This window comes from Heterodontus francisci, chromosome 5 (genome assembly GCF_036365525.1).
Source record: "Heterodontus francisci isolate sHetFra1 chromosome 5, sHetFra1.hap1, whole genome shotgun sequence".
Taxonomy (NCBI): Eukaryota; Metazoa; Chordata; class Chondrichthyes; order Heterodontiformes; family Heterodontidae; genus Heterodontus; species Heterodontus francisci.
In genome coordinates this window covers 182,189,405-182,209,428 of record NC_090375.1, presented here as the reverse complement: position 1 = coordinate 182,209,428, position 20,024 = coordinate 182,189,405, and the positions used below count along the sequence as shown (strand labels likewise).

At 44.1% G+C, this 20,024-nt stretch overlaps 2 protein-coding genes across 3 annotated transcripts in view; both read right to left on the bottom strand.

Moving 5' to 3' along the window:
• Positions 1–998, bottom strand: part of LOC137370169 (protein MTSS 1-like) — a 261,536-nt gene extending 260,538 nt beyond the window's left edge. Inside the window, exon 1 of one of the 2 annotated variants that reach the window (XM_068032441.1) lies at positions 174–998. In XM_068032441.1, coding sequence (XP_067888542.1) covers positions 174–245 — 72 coding nt within the window. In that variant the 5' untranslated portion in view covers positions 246–998. The remainder of the gene's footprint in view (positions 1–173) is intronic. The other variant, XM_068032442.1, reaches the window with a different exon arrangement.
• A 9,826-nt stretch (positions 999–10,824) lies between these two features.
• Positions 10,825–20,024, bottom strand: part of LOC137370301 (uncharacterized) — a 138,269-nt gene continuing 129,069 nt past the window's right edge. The window contains exons 27-28 of the mRNA XM_068032680.1: positions 13,171–13,257; positions 10,825–10,977 (exon numbers count right to left, since the gene is read on the bottom strand). Of these exons, the coding sequence (XP_067888781.1) occupies positions 10,825–10,977; positions 13,171–13,257 (240 nt within the window). The remainder of the gene's footprint in view (positions 10,978–13,170; positions 13,258–20,024) is intronic.

The window sequence follows — 20,024 nt, the reverse complement described above, 5'->3', positions numbered from 1 at the left end:
TCTCCATCACAACAGCCCAATGCTCTACAATTAACTTTCTGTATATTCTGGCCAGCGCCACGACCCCTTATTACGGAATAAGAACAAACTTCTGCAAAAATGTAAATAGCACTTTTTGCTTAATTTATTCCATGCAGTGATAATTGGGATTTTCTTTAGAAAAGGTCACTAACCTTCATGTCGCCGATGATGGTCTGAAACAGTCCACCCAGCGCACTGCATTCCTTCTCTATAACAGCCTCCATTTTCCGAATAACGTTACAAAAAAAAAAGGAGCTTGATCTCCACAAACGAAGAGGATAAAATATCTTGACAGGCTCTTCAAAAGAGAAGCGCGAAACAATTCCCCAACAACCTACCCAACAGTTGCGTTCGTCCACCTGATTAATATAAAAACCTTCCTATCTGGAATAAAGAAGGGGGTGGGTAATTGCTGGTGATGATGATGGAAATCAATTCCACTTGAAGTGCTTGCTGGATGATTGTAAAAAAAAAATATGCGATCTTATTCCCTACAGTCAGCGCTTATCCCCGAAAAGTGAGACCCGCTGCTCTTTTCGCAATGCCGAGAATAGCCATTGTTCTCTGCACGGATCATGTCGACATTATGCGGCAGGGTGTAAAAAAAAAAGAAAAGAAACACACTGAAGGGGAGGGAGAAAAAGGACAGCCTGCTTTCTGCAGCGGCTCGGAACACCAAATGACAAAAGAAAACACCCACCACCAACCAACCGGGGAGGAATAAAAGAAAGCGCCCTACATAAAGAAACAACCACAACCAACCCGAGCGATCGGGCTCGGCTAATTAAATGGCACTCGGCTTCAGCGGCCCCGCGCGCTCGCGCGTCAGCCGACGTCAACAGCGGCCGCTGCTCTCGGCCTCTCCGTGAGGCGCGCGCTCCCCCGGGCTGTTTGTCCGTCGGGTTGGCGTGCGTCTGCGGGAGCGCGCGACGACGATGACCCGCCTCCGTCCGCGCGACAGAGTAACCGTTGAGCGGGCGCCGCGCGGGGCCGGAGTGGCGCAGCACAGGTGCAGGTTGAGCGTCTCTTTCATGGGGAAAACTGATGGAGCTCCAACTGGAATCGACGCATTCGCTCGCAAACCAAACGCGCGTTATGTTATCAACTGTTGAAATATTTGCATTGAACTGCATAGAATTTACCGTGTTCGGTCCAACGGCGGTGTTTATTCTCAATTCAAACCTCCGCCCACCTTAACTTCATTCTAACCTCGCCAACATGTCTTTCTATTCCTTTCTCCCACATGTTTACCGAGCTATGCCTTAAATGCTCCTTGCATGTGTATTATGTATGCATATATATATATATAATCTTGATTTTATTTTTGGTGGTGGACTTGTTAAATTTCTATGCGTTGAAAGAATGTCAGTGGTGGTGGTGGAAAGCAGAACAAACACTATTATTTGATGGCTTCCAAGAAGCAAACAGTCATATAAAAGAAGGGAAAAGAGGAAAACCAGCTGTCCATTGGTGGATGTCCCGGCAGTTCTGCCTGCAACCTATTTGTATTACCTGCACTTACTGGGCAATGAAATGAGACACTATAATATGAAGCAGGTTACTGAAATATCAGAGTTTATATATTGTAAATGAGAAAAATAATGCTCCTGTTTTATTTAATTCTATTACAATCAGTGTTCTACAGTTTGTTTTGGTTGCCTCTAACTGAATTACAGGACAATAATCCAATGAAGGGGTTCAAGTGACAGTAAATACTGCGGAGTCATCTGATGCCACACGATTACGTTAATGCTTCAAGTTCATTTAGAGGCTTCATTATTAATGATTTGAATATCCATTTTTGTGTGTGAACATTTTTATGTATATTCTTTGGGGGAAAATAAATCAATTGACGCCTCCTGTTTAATGAGAAAGGTTCACGATGCTGTTTGAAAATAAAATTATTGACCTGCGTTAAAGGATATCATCAAGTCTATTATATAAGATTCTGATTAATATATTTATGACAAAAGACCTGATCATCGAATTTAGTAAGAGGATGTGAAGTATCAGTAGATACTGTTGAATGGAAAATTATTGGAAATGTCAGTTTTACAAATATTCTGTTCAAAACTGAGTTTTTCTTGTGTAGGTCATGACAATACTGCAAACCCTACATCACAGATTCAATGTACCTATGAGTCCGATAACATTGACCTGTTTCTTCAGGTTCTAAATGTTCATAATGTCAATTAAATATAATAATTATAAAGAAACTTCTTTTGAGGCTCAATGGATGGCTGAGTAAGTTCGTCCTTCGATCAGCTTAGCATATAGCCCAGGAAGGTCCCAAGTTCAGTTCCTCGTTTGAACGGAGTTACTTTTGTTTCAGCTCTGGTGGCAGTCGACGCATTCAATTGACCTAATGAGCTTGGGTTAAGGAGGCCAAAATTGCTCAGGATTCTTTCTCTTGATCGCTATCTAGCAACTGCTACTGAAAATATAGAGACATAGAAAATAGGAGCAGGAATAGGCCATTCGGCCCTTCGAGCCTGCTCTGCCATTCATTATGATAGGCTGATCATCCAACTCAGTAACCTGTTCCCGCTTTCGACCCATACCCTTTGATCCTTTTAGACCCAAGAGCTATATCTAACTCCTTCTTGAAAACATACAATGTTTTGGCCTCAACTACTTTCTGTGGTAGTGAATTCCACAGGTTCACCACTCTCTGGGTGAAGAAATTTCTCCTCATCTCAGTCCTGAAAGATTTACCCCATATCCTTAGACCATGACTCCCTCACCATCAGGAACATCAATATGAACATTGGTTGAGGGCCAATCAAGCTCAGCTTTGATGTTTATCACAAATAGCCTGCCGAAGCTTGCTTTTTCTTCTTCATCTTAATCGCTATCTCTTTCGTCATCTGGCTCTGGATTTGTTTGCCCTGCCTTGCCCCTTTGTAGGAATATACCTTGACTGTTCAGTTACTGTTTTGCATGCAGTCCTTTGATTCCAATTTAACTGGCCCAGATCCATTCTTATCCCATTGAAGTTGACTTTCCCCAGTTAATTATTCTTACTCTGAATTGTTCCTTGTCCTTTTCCATAGCCAACCTAAACCTTATGATACAACGATCACTATCCCCTAGATGTTCCCCAACTGACACTTGATCAATTTGGCCCACCTCATTCCCAAGAACCAGGTCCAGCAGTGCCTCCTTTCCCATTGGACTGGAAACATGCAGCTGGAGAAAATGTTCCTGAACACACTCAAGGAACTCTTGCCCCTCTCTGCTCTTTACACTACTACTATCCCCATCTTTATTTGGATAATTTAAGTCCCTCATTATAACTTCATTATAATTCTTGCACCTCTCTGTAATTTCCTTGCAAATTTCTTCCCCTACATCTTTCCCACCAGTTGGTGGCTTATAGACAACATAGAGTCATACAGCACAGAAACAAGCCCTTCAGCCCATCGTGTCTTTGCCGGCCATCAACCACCTACCTATTCTAATCCCATTTTCCTGCACTTGGCCCAGAGCCTTGTATGCTGTGGCATTTCAAGGGCTCATCTAAATACTTCTTAAATGGTGTGATGGTTCCTGCCTCTACCACCTCTTCAGGCAGTGCATTTCAGATTCCAACTACCCTCTGGGTGAAATCATTTTTCCTCAAATCCCCTCTAAACCTCCTGAAATCTATGTCCCCTGGTTATTGACCCCTCTGCTAAGGGAAAAAGTTTCTTCCTATCTAATCTATCAATGCCCCTCATAATTTTGTATACCTCAATCATGTCTCCCACCCCCCACCCCCCTCCCCCCCCCCCCCCCCCCCTCAGCATTCTCAGCTCTAAGGAAAACAACCCTAGCCTTTTCAGTCTCTCTTCATAGCTGAAATGCTCCAGCCCAGGCAACATCCTGGTGAATCTCCTCTGCACCCTCTCCAGTGCAGTCACATCCTTCCTATAGTGTGGTGCCCAGAACTGTACACAGTACTCCAGCTGTGGCCTAACTAGCATTTTATACAGTTCCATCATAACCTCCCTGCTCTTATATTCTATGCCTCAGCTAATCAAGGCAAGTATCCCATATGCCTTCCTAACCACCTTATCTACCTATGCTGCTGCCTTCAGTGATCTATGGACCAGTACACCAAGGTCCCTCTGACCTTCTGTACTTCCTAAGGTCCTACCATCCATTGTATATTCCCTTGACTTGTTAGTCCTCCCAAAATGCACTACCTCACACCTCAGGATTAAATTCCATTTGTCACTGCTCCGACCATCTTACCAGCCCATCTATATCATCCTGTAATCTAAGGCTTTCCTCCTCACTATTTACGACACCACTAATTTCCGTGTCATCTGCGAACTTACTAATCGTACCTCCTATATTCACGTCTAAATCGTTAATGTACACTACAAACAGCAAGGGTCCCAGCACCGATCCCTGTGGTACACCACTGGTCACAGGCTTCCACTCGCAGAAACAACCCTCGACCATCACCCTCTGCCTCCTGCCACGAAGCCAATTTTGGATCCAATTTGCCAGATTGCCCTGGATCCCATGGGCTCTTACCTTCTTAACCAATCTCCCATGTATCAAAAGCCTTACTGAAGTCCATGTAGACTACATAAACTTCTTTACCCTCATCTACACATCTAGTCACCTCCTCGAAAAATTCAATCATGTTAGTTAGACATGATCTCCCCCTGACAAAGCCATGCTGACTATTCCTGATTAATCCCTGCCTCTCCAAGTGGAGATTAATCCTGTCCCTCAGAATTTTTTCCAATCGTTTCCCTACCACTGATGTTAGATTCACTGGCCTGTAATTACCTGGTTTATCCTTGCTACCCTTCTTGAATAATGTTACCACATTCACGATCCTCCAGTCCTCTGGTACCTCTCCTGTGGCCAGAGAGCATTTGAAAATTTGTGTCAGAGCCCCTGCAATCTCCTCCCTTGCCTCACATAACAGCCTGGGATACATCTCATCTGGGCCTGGGAATTGATCATCTTTTAAGCCCTCTAAAACAGCTAATACTTCTTCCCTTGCAATACTAATATGTTCAAGTATATCACAATCCCTGTCCATGATCTCTACACCATAGTCAACACAGATGAAAAGTAATCATTTAACACCGAGCAATGTAATTGCACCATTTTTGTTCCTTGGCTCCAGCAAAATAGATTCAGTCCTTGACCCCTCTCAGACATCCTCTCTCTCCAGCACTGCTGTGTTCTTCTTAATACTGCCACCCCTTCCCTCTTCCTTCCTTTCCTATCCTTCCTAAACACCTTGTATCCAGGAATAATTAATACCCAGTCCTGAACTTCTTTGAGCTAGGAATAATTAATACCCAGTCCTGAACTGTTATCGCCACAACATCATATTTCCACATGGCAATCTGCACCTGTACCTCACCAATCTTACTTACCACACTCCATGTATTCACAGACATGCACAGTAACCCCAATTTAGACTTTATTACTTTCCCCCTTACTCTGAACCTTCCTGCCCCACACCCCTGCCAAGTTTATTTAATCCTCCCCAATAGTTCTAGCAAATCGTCCTGCAAGGAAATTGGTCCTGGCTCGGTTTAGGTGCAAACCATCCCAATGTCCCAGGAATCTAAAGCAATGCAGCATCATCTTTCCAGCCATGAATTCATCTGCTTTATCATTCTATTTCTATACTCACTTGCACGTGGTACTGGGAGTAATCTGGAGATTGCTACTTTTGAGGTCCTGCTTGCTAATTTCCTACCGAGCTCCCTAAGTTCTGACTGCAGGACCACATCCCTCTTTCTGCCTATGTTATTGGTACCAATGTGGACCACCACTGCTGGCTGTTCACTCCCTGCCCCCACTCAGGGTGCTCCCCAGCTGTTCAGTGACATCCTTGATCCTGGCACCAGGGAGGCAACACACCATCCTGGATTCATGTCTGTGTCAGTGCGCCATTTTCCCACACTCTCTTGGCCAGTCTGGACATAGCAGTGGAATACTTTCCCATGCGCTTGTTGATTTCGGCAGCAAGAGACAGGTTACTGGTGATAGTTGAGCCGAGGTAGGTGAACTCTTAAACCACTTCCAGAGTGTGGTCGCCGATATTTATGGATGGGGCATTTCTGACGTCCTGTCCCATGATGTTCGTTTTCTTGAGGCTGATGGTTAGGCCAAATTCGGTGCAGGCAGCCGCAAACCTGTCGATGAGTCTCTGCAGACACTCTTCAGTGTGAGATGTTAATGCAGCATCGTCAGCAAAGAGGAGTTCCCTGATGAGGACTTTCCGTACTTTGGTCTTCGCTCTTAGATGGGCAAGGTTGAACAACCTGCCACCTGATCTTGTGTGGATGAAAATTCCTTCTTCTGAAGACTTGAATGCATGAGAGAGCAGCAGGGAGAAGAAGATCCCAAACAGTGTAGGTGCAAGAACATAGCCCTGTTTCACGCCACTCAGGATAGGAAAGGGGTCTGATGAGGCACCGCTATGCTGAATTGTGCCTTTCATATTGTCATGGAATGAGGTGATGATACTTAGTAGCTTTGGTGGGCATCCAATCTTTTCTAGTAGTCTGAAGAGACCATGTCTGCTGACAAGGTCAAAGGCTTTGGTGAGATCAATGAAAGCAACGTAGAGGGGCATCTGTTGTTCACGGCATTTCTCCTGTAGCTGTCGAAGGGAGAACAGCATGTCAATGGTGGATCTCTCTGCTCGAAAGCCACACTGTGCCTCGGTAGACACGCTCAGCCAGCTTATGGAGCCTGTTTAAAGTGACTCGAGCGAAGACTTTCCCCACAATGCTGAGCAGGGAGATTCCACGGTAGTTGTTGTAGTCACCGCGGTCACCCTTGTTCTTATAGAGGGTGATGATATTGGCATCGCGCATGTCCTGTGGTACTGCTCCCTCGTCCCAGCACAGGCAAAGTAGTTCATACAGTGCTGTAAGTATAGCAGGCTTGGCACTCTTGATGATTTCAGTGGTAATGCCGTCCTTCCCAGGGGTTTTTCCGCTGGCTAGAGAATCGATGGCATCACTGAGTTCCGATTTTGTTGGCTGTACGTCCAGCTCATCCATGACTGGCAGAGACTGGGCTGCATTGAGGGCGGTCTCAGTGACAACATTTTCCCTGGAGTACAGTTCTAGAAAAAGCCCTTCAAAACACTCCCACAAGGGATGCAGAGACCAAGTGGGCCCACATCAGAGACGCCATCTATGACTCAGCAATGACCACCTATGGCAAACGTGTGAAGCGGAATGCAGACTGGTTTCAATCTCACATTGAAGAGCTGGAACCTGTCATAGCCACTAAGCGCATTGCACTGCTGAACTACAAGAAAGCCCCCAGCGAGTTAACATCCGTCGCACTTAAAGCAGCCAGAAGCGCTGCACAAAGAACAGCCAGGCACTGCGCAGATGACTACTGGCAACACCTATGCAGTCATATTCAGCTGGCCTCTGACACAGGAAATATCAGAGGGATGTATGATGGCATTAAGAGGGCTTTTGGGCCAACCATCATGAAGATTGCCCCCCATCAAATCTAAATCAGGGGACACAATCACTGACCAACGCAAGCAAATGGACCGCTGGGTGGAACACTACCTAGAACTGTACTCCAGGGAGAATGTTGTCACTGAGACCGCCTTTCACGAGTGGGAACAATTTATCCAAAACTACTCTGTCCAGACCCCTCATGATTTTGAATACGTCTATCAAATCTCCTCTCAACATTCTCTTCTCCAAGGAAAACAGTCCCAACTTCTCCAATTTATCTTCATAACTGAAGTTCCTCATCCCTGGAACCATTCTTATGAATCTGCACTCTCTTCAATGCCTTTACATCTTTCCTTAAATACGGTGCCCAGAACTGGATGCAATACTTCAGCTGAAGCTGAACTTGTGTCTTATACAAATTCAACATGACCTCCTTGCTTTTGTACTTTATGCCCCATTAATAAAGTCTAGGATCTTTCTTTTTTCTTTCTTTTGGGCCTCCTTATCTCGAGAGACAATGGATACGCGCCTGGAGGTGGTCAGTGGTTTGTGAAGCAGCGCCTGGAGTGGCTATAAAGGCCAATTCTGGAGTGACAGGCTCTTCCACAGGTGCTGCAGAGAAATTTGTTTGTTGGGGCTGTTGCACAGTTGGCTCTCCCCTTGCGCCTCTGTCTTTTTCCTGCCAACTACTAAGTCTCTTCGACTCGCCACAATTTAGCCCTGTCTTTATGGCTGCCCGCCAGCTCTGGCGAATGCTGGCAACTGACTCCCACGACTTGTGATCAATGTCACACGATTTCATGTCACGTTTGCAGACGTCTTTATAACGGAGACATGGACGGCCGGTGGGTCTGATACCAGTGGCGAGCTCGCTGTACAATGTGTCTTTGGGGATCCTGCCATCTTCCATGCGGCTCACATGGCCAAGCCATCTCATGCGCCGCTGACTCAGTAGTGTGGATAAGCTGGGGGTGTTGGCCGCTTCAAGGACTTCTGTGTTGGAGATATAGTCCTGCCACCTGATGCCAAGTATTCTCCGAAGGCAGCGAAGATGGAATGAATTGAGACGTCGCTCTTGGCTGGCATACGTTGTCCAGGCCTCGCTGCCGTAGAGCAAGGTACTGAGGACACAGGCCTGATACACTCGGACTTTTGTGTTCCGTGTCAGTGCGCCATTTTCCCACACTCTCTTGGCCAGTCTGGACATAGCAGTGGAAGCCTTACCCATGCGCTTGTTGATTTCTGCATCTAGAGACAGGTTACTGGTGATAGTTGAGCCTAGGTAGGTGAACTCTTGAACCACTTCCAGAGCGTGGTCGCCAATATTGATGGATGGAGCATTTCTGACATCCTGCCCCATGATGTTCGTTTTCTTGAGGCTGATGGTTAGGCCAAATTCATTGCAGGCAGACGCAAACCTGTCGATGAGACTCTGCAGGCATTCTTCAGTGTGAGATGTTAAAGCAGCATCGTCAGCAAAGAGGAGTTCTCTGATGAGGACTTTCCGTACTTTGGACTTCGCTCTTAGACGGGCAAGGTTGAACAACCTGCCCCCTGATCTTGTGTGGAGGAAAATTCCTTCTTCAGAGGATTTGAACGCATGTGAAAGCAGCAGGGAGAAGAAAATCCCAAAAAGTGTGGGTGCGAGAACACAGCCCTGTTTCACACCACTCAGGATAGGAAAGGGCTCTGATGAGGAGCCACCATGTTGAATTGTGCCTTTCATATTGTCATGGAATGAGGTGATGATACTTAGTAGCTTTGGTGGACATCCGATCTTTTCTAGTAGTCTGAAGAGACCACGTCTGCTGACGAGGTCAAAGGCTTTGGTGAGATCAATGAAAGCAATGTAGAGGGGCATCTGTTGTTCACGGCATTTCTCCTGTATCTGACGAAGGGAGAACAGCATGTCAACGGTCGATCTCTCTGCACGAAAGCCACACTGTGCCTCAGGGTAGACGCGCTCGGCCAGCTTCTGGAGCCTGTTCAGAGTGACTCGAGCAAAGACTTTCCCCACTATGCTGAGCAGGGAGATTCCACGGTAGTTGTTGCAGTCACCGCGGTCACCTTTGTTTTTATAGAGGGTGATGATGTTGGCATCGCGCATGTCCTGGGGTACTGCTCCCTCGTCCCAGCACAGGCATAGCAGTTCATGTAGTGCTGAGAGTATAGCAGGCTTGGCACTCTTGATTATTTCAGGGGTAATGCTGTCCTTCCCAGGGGCTTTTCCGCTGGCTAGGGAATCAATGGCATCACTGAGTTCCGATTTGGTTGGCTGTATGTCCAGCTCATCCATGACTGGTAGAGGCTGGGCTGCATTGAGGGCAGTCTCAGTGACAGCATTCTCCCTGGAGTACAGTTCTAGGTAGTGCTCAACCCAGCGGTCCATCTTATGTATCTTGTGTCTTATACAAATTCAACATGACCTCCTTGCTTTTGTACTTTATGCCCCATTAATAAAGTCTAGGATAACATATGATTTATTGAACATTCTCTTGTCCTGTCCTGCCACCTTCAATGACTTAAGCACCTATACCCCCGCTTCCCTCTGTTTCTGCACCCCCTTTAGAATTGTACCCTTTATTTTATATTGTCTCTCCATGTTTTTTCTATGAATCACATTATATTTCTCTGCATTTAACATCATCTGCCACTTGTCTGGTCATTCCACCAACTTGTCTATGTCCTTCTGGAGTTCTACACCGTCCTCCTCAGAGTTCACAATGCTTCCAATTTTTGTATCATCTGCAAATTTTGAAATTATGCCCTGTACACTGAAGTCTAAGTCATTAATATATATATCAGGAAGAGCAAGGGTCCCAACACTGACCCCTGGGGAACTCCACTACATACCTTCCTCCAGCCCGACAAACAACCAATAACCACTACTCTCTGTTTCCTGGCACTCAGCTAATTTCGTATCCATGTTGCTACTGTCCCTTTTATTGCATGAGCTATAACTTTGTTCACAAGTCTGTTGTGTGGCCCTGTATCAAATGCCTTTTGGAAGTCCATGTACACTACATCAACAGCATTACCCTCATTAACTCTCTCGGTTACCCCTTCAAAAAACTCCAGGAACTTAGTTAAACACAATTTTCCCTTAACAAATCCATGCTGGCTTTCCTTAATTAACCCACATTTGTCCAAGTGACTATTAATTTTATCATGAATTATTGTTTCTAGAAGTTTCCTCACCACCAAATTTAAATGGCCTCTAGTTGCTGAGCTTATCTTTCCATCCTTTTTTGAACAACGGTGTAACATTTGCAATTCTCCAGTCCTCTGGTACCACCCCTGAGTCTAAGGAAAAACTGGAGAATTATGGCCAGTGCCTCCACAATTTCCATTCTCATTTCATCTCATTCGGTCCTGGCGATTTAACAACTTTAAGTATTGACTTAAGTATAGACAGCCTATCAAATACCTCCTCCTTATCAATTTTAAATCCATCTACTGTATTAAGTACTTCCTCTTTCACTGTGGCCTGGGTAGCATCTTCTTCCTTAGTAAAGACAGATGCAAAGGAATCATTTAATACCTTAGTTATTGCCCCTGCCTCTATGCGTAAATCCCCCTTTTGGTCCCTAATCAGCCCTACTCCCCATTTTACCACCCTTTTATTATTTATATGCCTATAGAAGACTCTGAGATTCCCTTTTATGGTACCTGCCAGTCTCTTTTCATACTCTCTCTTTGCTTCCCTTATTTGCTTTTTCACTTCCACTCTGAACCTTCTATATTCAACCTGGTTCTCCATTGTATTATCTACCTGACATCTGTCATAAGCACACTTTTTCTTCTCTTTTGTCATCCAGGGAGCTCTGGATTTGTTTTCCCTACCTTTCCCATTTCAAGAGAATATATCTTGACCGTGCCCAAACTTTGAAGATAGCCCACTATACAGCGACCAGTTTTCCTTTGATTCCGATTTATTCAACCCAGAACCATTCTTACCCCATTGAAATTGGCTTTCCTCCAGTTAATTATTCTTCCTCTAGATTGTTCTTTGTCCTTTCCCATAGACAATCTAAACTTATGATACAATGATCACTATCCCCGAAATGGTCCCCTGCTGATACTTGATCCATTTGTCCACCTCAATCCTAAGAACCAGGTCGAGCAGTGCCTCCTTTCTCATTGGACTGGAAACATACAGCTGTAGAAAATTTTCCTGCACAGACTCTAGAAACTCCTACCCCTCTCTACCCTTTACATTACTACTATCCTAGTCTATATTTGGATAATCAAAGACCCCCATTATAACTACTCTATAATTCTTGCACCTCTCTATAATTTCATTGCAAATATGTTCCTCTACATCCTTTCCATTGGTGGTGGCCTATGGACAGCATTGAGCAAAGTAATTGCACCTTTTTTGTTCCTTAGCTCTAGCCAAATAGATTCTGTCCTTGACCCCTCTCAGACATCCTTTCTCTCAAGGACTGTAATGCTTTCCTTAATTAATACTGCCACCCCTCCCCCTTTGCTTCCTTTCGTATCTTTCCTGAACCCCTTATCCAGGAATATTTAACATCCACTCCTGCTCTTCTTTGAGCCAGGTCTCTGTTATAGCCACGATATCATATTCCCACAGGTCAATCTGCACCTGTAACACACCAATCTTATTAACTACACTCCGTACATTCACATACATGCTCATTAATGCTGATTTAGACTTTATTACTTCCTCCTCTACTCTGCTTCCACCTAATAACTTAATTTCCCTACTCTAGTGTTATTTATCTCTCCAAGTATTCTGTGCACCTTGGTGGTACTGTCTAACACTCTCCCTTCTACACCCTATTCCTCTTTTCTACTTCTACATGGTGGTGCCCATCCCCCTGCGAATTTAGTTTAAACCCTCCCCAATTGCACTAATGAATCTCCCTGTGAGGACATTAGTCCCAGCCCTGTTAAGGTGCAACCCATCCCTTTGGAATAGCTGGCGCCTGCCCCAGAACTGGTCCCAATACCCCAAGAATCTGAAGCCGTCCCTCCTGCACCATGCTTCAAGCTGCGCATTGATCCTCCCTATCTTCCTATTTCTACTCTCACTAGTGCTTAGCACTGGGAGCAATCCAGAGATTACTAACTTTGAGGTCCTACTCTTTAGCTTCCACCCCTAGCTTCTGATCATAGGGCCTCAATACCTGCCCTTGCTATGTCATTGTTACCAACAAGCACCACAACCTCTGACTCATTCCCTTCCTCCTGCAGAATATCTGCACCCTCTCCATGATGTCTTTTACCCTGGCACCAGGGAGGCAACATACCATGCGGGACTCATGATAACAGTTACAGAAATGCCTATCTGTCCCCCTGACTATGAACCATCTATAATAACTAAAATTCTGCACTTTGCTGCTCGCTCCTATACAGTCCCTTGCCCATTGATGCCATGGTTTGGATTGCATTCCTACAAGGTTTCATCACTCTCAGCATTCTCTAAAGCTGTGTACCAGTTTGAGAGTGGCACACACCTTGAAGACTCCTGCACTTCCTGCCTCTTCCTACTCTTCCGGATGGCCACCCACCTACTATCCTGAATTCCTACTGCCTGTGGGGTGACCACCTCCTGGAATGTACAATCCAGGAAACTCTCCTGCTCCCTGATGCTGTGCAGTGACTCCAGCTGCTCCTCAAGTTTGGAAATCCTGAACTCGAGCTGAAGCAGCTGGAGATAGTTCCTACATACTTGGTCCCCCAAGACACATGAGGTGTCCTGAAGTTCCCACATGGCACAGGAATTGCAAGCAACAGGTTGCAGCTGCTCATCCATGATCTAAAACCAAAAAAAACTTTACTGACAGAATTACACTAAAAAGTAAAAAAAAAAGATAATTCAGAGTTATGTCTATTTTAATTTTGATTTCTTTTCTATTGTTATATAAATTCAATACATGGATTTTGTTTATTCATTGTACTAGAGACACTTGGCAATTTGTCAATAATTTGGTCTATTAATGCTGAATTTTCTTCTTGGGGTTCCCAGTAGTTATATTTTCAGCATTTTAATAAAAGGCTGTTCAGGTGAAATAGGTTGCCGACCCCTACCTCTAGTCTGTTGGTTGGAACTTGGACATTTAGGGCACTGGCCCCCATCCTGCAGCTCCGTGAAGAGTTTTTCCCCAATTCCCATTGACTCCAGTTTTGCTAGGGCTCCTTGATGCCACTTGATCAAATTCTGCCTTGATGTCAAGGGCAGTCACTCTCACCTCACCTCTTGAGTTCAGCTCTTTTGTCCATGTTTGGACCAAGGGTGTAATGAGATCAGGAGCTGAGTGGCCCTGGCAGAACCCAAACTGAGTATCAGTGAGCAGCTTATTGCTGAGTAAGTGCCACTTGATAGCACTGTCGGCAACACCTTCCATCACTTTACTGATGCTCAAAAGTAGACTGATAGGGCGGTAATTGGCCAGGTTGAATTTGTCCTGCTTTTTGTGTACATGACATACCTGGGCCAGTGTTGTAGCTATACTGAAACACCTTGGCTAGGTGTGCAGCCAGTTCTGGAGCACAAGTCTTCAGTACTATTGCCGGAATGTTGTCAGGGCCCATAGCCTTTGCAGTATCCAATGCCTTCAGCCGTTTCCTGATATCATGTGGAATGAATTGGATTGGCTGAAGACTGGCATCTGTGATGCTGGGGGCCTCAGGAGGAAGCAGAGATGGATCATCCACTCAGCGCTCCTGGCTGAAGATGGTTGCAAATGCTTCAGCCCTGTCTTTTGCACTGATGTGCTGGGCTCCCCCATCATTGAAGATGGGGATATTGTTGGAGCCTATCCCTCCTGTTAATTGTTTAATTTTCCATTACAATTCGTGACTGAATGTGGAGGACTGCAGAGCTTAGATCTGATCCATTGGTTGTGGGATCGCTTAGCTGTGTCTATCTCATACTGCTTCCGCTGTTTGGCATGTTGTAGCTTTACCAGCTGACACCTCATTTTTAGGTATGCCTTCTGCTGCTCTTAGCATGCTGTCCTGCACTCTTCATTGAACCAGGGTTGGTCTCTCGGCTTGATGGTAACGGTAGAGTTGGGGGATATGCCAAGCCATGAGGTTACAGTTGTGGTCGAATACAATTCCGCTGCTGATGATGGCACACAATGCCTCATGGATACCCAGTTTTGAGCTGCTAGATCTGTTTCAGTCCCATTTAGCATAGTGATAGTGCCACACAACACGATGGAGGGTATCCTCAATGTGAAGACGGGACTTCGTCCCCACAACGACTGTGTGGTGATCACTCCTACCAATACTGTCATGGACAAATGCACTGCGACAGGTAGATTGATGAGGAGAAGGTCAAGTAGGTTTTTCCCTCTTGTGGCTCCCTCACCACCAGCCGCAGACACAGTCTAGCAGTAATGTCCTTTATGACTTTGCCAGCTCAGTCAGTAGTGGTGCTCCTGAGCCACTCTTGGTGATGGGTATTGAAGTCTCCCACCCTTGCCACCTTCAGTGCTTCTTCCAAGTAGTGTTCAACATGGAAGAGTACTGATTCATCAGCTGAGGGTGGTGGCGGGGTGGGGGGGGGGGGTGTTGGTGGGGGATGGGTGGCGGTACGGTAGGTGGAAATCAGCAGGAGGTTTCTGTGCCTATGTTTGACCTGATGCCATGAGACTCCATGGACTCCAGAGTCAATGTTAAGGACTCCCAGGGCAACTGACACCTGACTGTATACCACTATGCCGCCACCTCTGGTGGGTTTGCCCTGTCGGTGGGTCTGGAGTCACATGTAGGCCAGACCAGGAAAGGACATCCCTCCAGGACACTGGTGAATCAGATGGTTTTTACAACAATCGACAATGGTTTCATGGTCACTGTCATGCTGGGCCCCCACCTGTCAGGAATGAAGCATATTCATTTCACCATATGGACACTAAATTTCAAATTTTTGCTGGGAAGAAGACAAGGCCTGTTAAAAGGGCTGCCAGACACTTGGATGGAGGATATTTGCATACCAATGGAGACAACAGAGGTTGGGAGGTTACTTCCCTTATCCACTTAACCTAAAATGGACTTTGATCACCAGGGTCTTCTAGGACAAGAGAATTCACAAACACAGAAGTGGTTAAGCCAGTTGTTCACGTGACTCTGCCAACTTGAGAGTTTTTGAATTGTGCACAGACAGTTTTTGAACTCACAGAAGAGACTGAGAAGACGTCTCCTGTCTGCTCTCATCTCTTTCTCACAAGCCTCTGGACCCACTGAAGACACCTGAACCTCAAGAGAGAAAAGTCTCCTACATTGAACAAGGTTTAAGAAAAATGCTGGGCCCCAACGAAAAGCAAGATTTACCTGCAGTCAAGGACTCTACAGCAAGCTTGAAGAACAGTAACCAATCCAGTAATCTTCAGATATTGCCTCAAACTTTTCCACTTTATTTTATTCTGCTCTTTTCTGTCTCTATCTGCATGGGTGTATTGCGTATGCAAGCTAGCATGGGCGCATCGCGTACCTGTAGACGTTATCCGAATTAGCGTTTAAGTTTAATAAATTTCAACCTTTCTTCTTTAAACCTAAGAAAGCCTCTTTGGTTGGTTTCTTTGCCTTATAATTGGAAATCAGTGAACAAGGATTCACCAAGAGGGAGCTAAATGGTGTGTTTAAAATTAAACCCTGCTATGATAAATCCAGGTGAAGGCTAAGGGAACCCGAGACCCCTTTCTCACCTGATCATAACAGTCACCATTACTGAGACTAGCTTTTTTAACATTCCAAATTTATTAAATTTAAAGTCTACCAGCTGCCATGGTAGGATTTGATTTCATGAACCCAGAGCATCAGCCGGAGTCTCTGGATTGCTAGTTCAGTGACTTTACCACTGTGCCGCCACCTACCCAGCGGTTGGTATTTGGACCCTTGCTCTTCATGATATGTATTAATGACCTAGACCTTGGTGTACAGGGCACAATTTCAACATTTGCAAATGATATGAAACTTGGAAGAATTGTGAACGGTAAAGAGGATAGGGGAGAAGTTCAAAAGGACATAGACAAGTTGGTGGAATGGGTGGATAAATGGCAGATGACGTTCAATGTGGAGAAATGTGAGGTGATTCATTTTGGTAGGAAGAACATGGAGAAACAACATAAAATAAAGGGTGCAATTCTAAAGTGGGTGCAGGAGCAGAGGGACCTGGGTGTTTATGTTCATAAATTATTGAAGGTGGCAGGACAGATTGAGAGCATGGTTAATAGAGAATACAGCAACCTTGACTTTATTAATAGGGGCATAGAGTACAAAAACAAGGAAGTTATGTTAAACCTATAAAAGGTTCGGCCTCAACTGGTGTATTGTGTCACGTTCTGGGCATCACACCTTAGGAAAGATGTGAAGGCATTAGAAAGAATGCAGAAAAGTTTCATAAGAATGGTTCCAGGGATGAGGAACTTCAGTTACATGGTTAGATAGGAGGGCTGTTTTCTTGGAGAAGAGAAGGTTCAAAGGAGATTTGATAGAGTTATTCAAAATCATGACGGGTCTTGACAGCGTAGATAGGGAGAAACTGTTCCCACTGGTGGAAGAATCGAGAACAAGAGGGCACAAATTTAGGGTAATTGGCAAAAGAAGCAATGGAGACATGAGGAAAACCTTTTTCATGCAGCGAGTGGTTAGGGGAATGCACTGCTTGAGAGTGTGGTGGAGGCAGGTTCAATCGAGGCATTCAAGAGTGAATTGGATTATTATCTGAAAAGGAAGAATGTGTAAGGTTACGGGGCGAAGGTGGGGGAGTGACCCAAGGTGAATTGCTCCTTTGGAGAGCCAGCACAGACACGACGGGCCGAATGGCCTCCTTCCGTGCTGTAACAACTCTGTAATTCTGTTTGAGTTATTGACACTCAAGGAAGTAGTCAACATCTTAACAAAAGGCAGGGGGTAAATTCTTGAGGAAAATAAAAGAATGTCCATGTATTACAATTACACAATATTTGGCTTGTCTCAGTGAATTTAAACCAGTAATGTAAACTTCAGCAGAAGCAAGATACTGTGGATGCTGGAAATCTGAAATAAAAACAGAAAACACTCAGCCGATCAGGCAGCATCTTTGAAGCGAGCAACAGTTAAACATTCATGTCAATAATCTTTCATCAGAACCCTAAACTTAGGATTCATATGACCCACTTGCAGTTTATGAAGCTGCTGGTGAAATTGTTGTGCTGCAATTCAAGGATCTGTGTCATCTATGTATATACCTACCAAAACTTTGTGAGAAACTATCTGGATGGTATTATAGGGTATTGTGTTGTGCTGTGCAGTGGTAGAACATGAGATTGTTCCTGTGAGTTACCACAGCATAATTTTCCAATCTCAAACGTGCTACTGTGGGAAGATACCAAGTGGAAAATAGATGTCAACAATACTAATTCATTAATATAGTGCCTTTAACACCCTCCTCTGTCTTCCTCTGATTTTTACAATTCAACCATATCAGTCCCTATTAAGTTTCTTCCTACTCAGATCTCACTATCCACCATGTGTACCTTGCACCACAGCATCTACTCAGTTCACTGTTGGAACCTTGATACTTATTCAGCCGCCTTGACTCTGCATGTCTACAATATTCTATTTGTGTTTGTGTATCTTGGAGACTTGGATCATCTTGTTGATGGTTATCATTTGAATTCAATACTCTTAGCTGCTGTTGCCATTTTGATCAGGGGTTTTCTCTGGTTCATTCTCCAACAGCCTGCTAGTAAGGGTGTTCTTGGAGCTATGGTGGAATAGCCAGAAGCTTGTGAATACATTCCCAGAAAATTAGATTTCTTAAGCATGTATGCACTCTACATGGTCTGCTACATACAGAAGTAAAAATAAATAATTCAGTAGTTGAGGGTTTCCTTTTCTATGAACATAAGAAGCAAAGTTAAGAACCAGTAAAGGCCACTCAGCCCATTGAAGTTCTAGAAATGTAATTTTCCAATTGCGGCCTTTAGCTGCATTTTAAAGGACCCGAAATGCTTTTATCTCTACTATCCTCCCTAGCAGGTTATTTCAGACATTTATCATTAAGTAAAGAGGTTCTTGCGAATATTGATTTTAAATCTATTTTTCACTAATGTAACTTTCAGTCTCCTGATTCTACATTATTGTCTTAATTTTAAGTAGTAATGTGATGTTACCACATATTCTTTAACTTGGTCTTCGTTAACCTTTCCTCATAAATGATCCCCCTTTACACTTCAAATCAGTTTTACTATTCTTTTCTGCTTCCTCGCCAATGCATATATATATTTTTATTGCATTGTGACAGGAATTGAACATGGTAAATTCACGATAAATCTTATTGAAAATAATAAAAAAAGATACAGCATGCATACATCAACAGCAGAAAAAATGTGAAAGGATCAAAAGGAATAAAAAGAGAATTGGAAATCCCACAAGGGATGCAAAACATAATGGTAGTTAAGCATTTATCATGTAGAGAACGTAAGACAACAGACTAAAAAAAAACAGACTATGGTAATCTCGTATCTTAAGTAAACTCTAAACAATACTTTTGGATACGCTAGGGTAGCAGGACAAGAACGTTCAGATTCAGAATTGAGAGGAGGAAATTTAGGACAGAGGTCAAGAAGTATTTCTTTTCACAGTGGATGGTCAATGACTGGAATGTGTGGAGTGGTTAAGCCCAGAACACTTGACTTCATTTACAAAACAACTAGAGGCTGTAATGTGAAGATGGTACTGTTAATATTCTGGGAGGATGAGACCAAATGGGTTGTGATACATCCATTATGCAGCGAGATCAGCACTGCTCCTCAAACACTTCATTTATAGTATACAACCACTTTTAAAAATGGTTCTATACTTTTTTCAGTTTCAATCTCCTGGTAAAGCCATATTGTTTGTCCACCTGGAGGGAGAAAATGACAGCAAAAAAAAAGCTAACTGTTTACAGTCCAGCTCTAGCCTCTGCATGGAAAGCTACTTTATTTTAAAAAATTCCTTCCTGAGATGGGGGTGCCACTGGCAAGGGCAGTATTTCCATATTGCTCATCCCTAGTTGACACAACTGATTAGTTTGTGAGGTCACTTCAGAGGATAGTTCAAAGTGAACAATGATGTAAGGCTGGAGTCACATTTAAGTCAAACCGGGTAAGGGTGGTAGGTTTCCTTCCCTTCAGGAGGTGAGTGAATCAGTTGGGCTTTTGCGACAATCTGACAACTTCAACGTCACTTATACAGATACCAGAGTTCTATTTCCAGATTTTGGAAACTGAATTCAAATGTTCAAACTGCCATGATGGGGTTTGAACTCACATCCTCAAGTGGATTATTAGTTTAGTAACATAATCACTATGTTACCATACCTTATTTTGACATACTGCATTTAATTTTGAGTAGTTATTTTTTGTTATTTATAGAGGAAACATGTTTGCTTTTTTACACCATGCAGAAATGTACATTTTACATTTGAAATACTGGCTGCATGAGATGATCAAGTGAACTGTTTTTATTCATTACTTTAGTGCTATGTATCCTTTCTTTCAGACTGCTCAATAATGGCTTGGTGTTATGGCCTTTTAAAATTTATTTTCT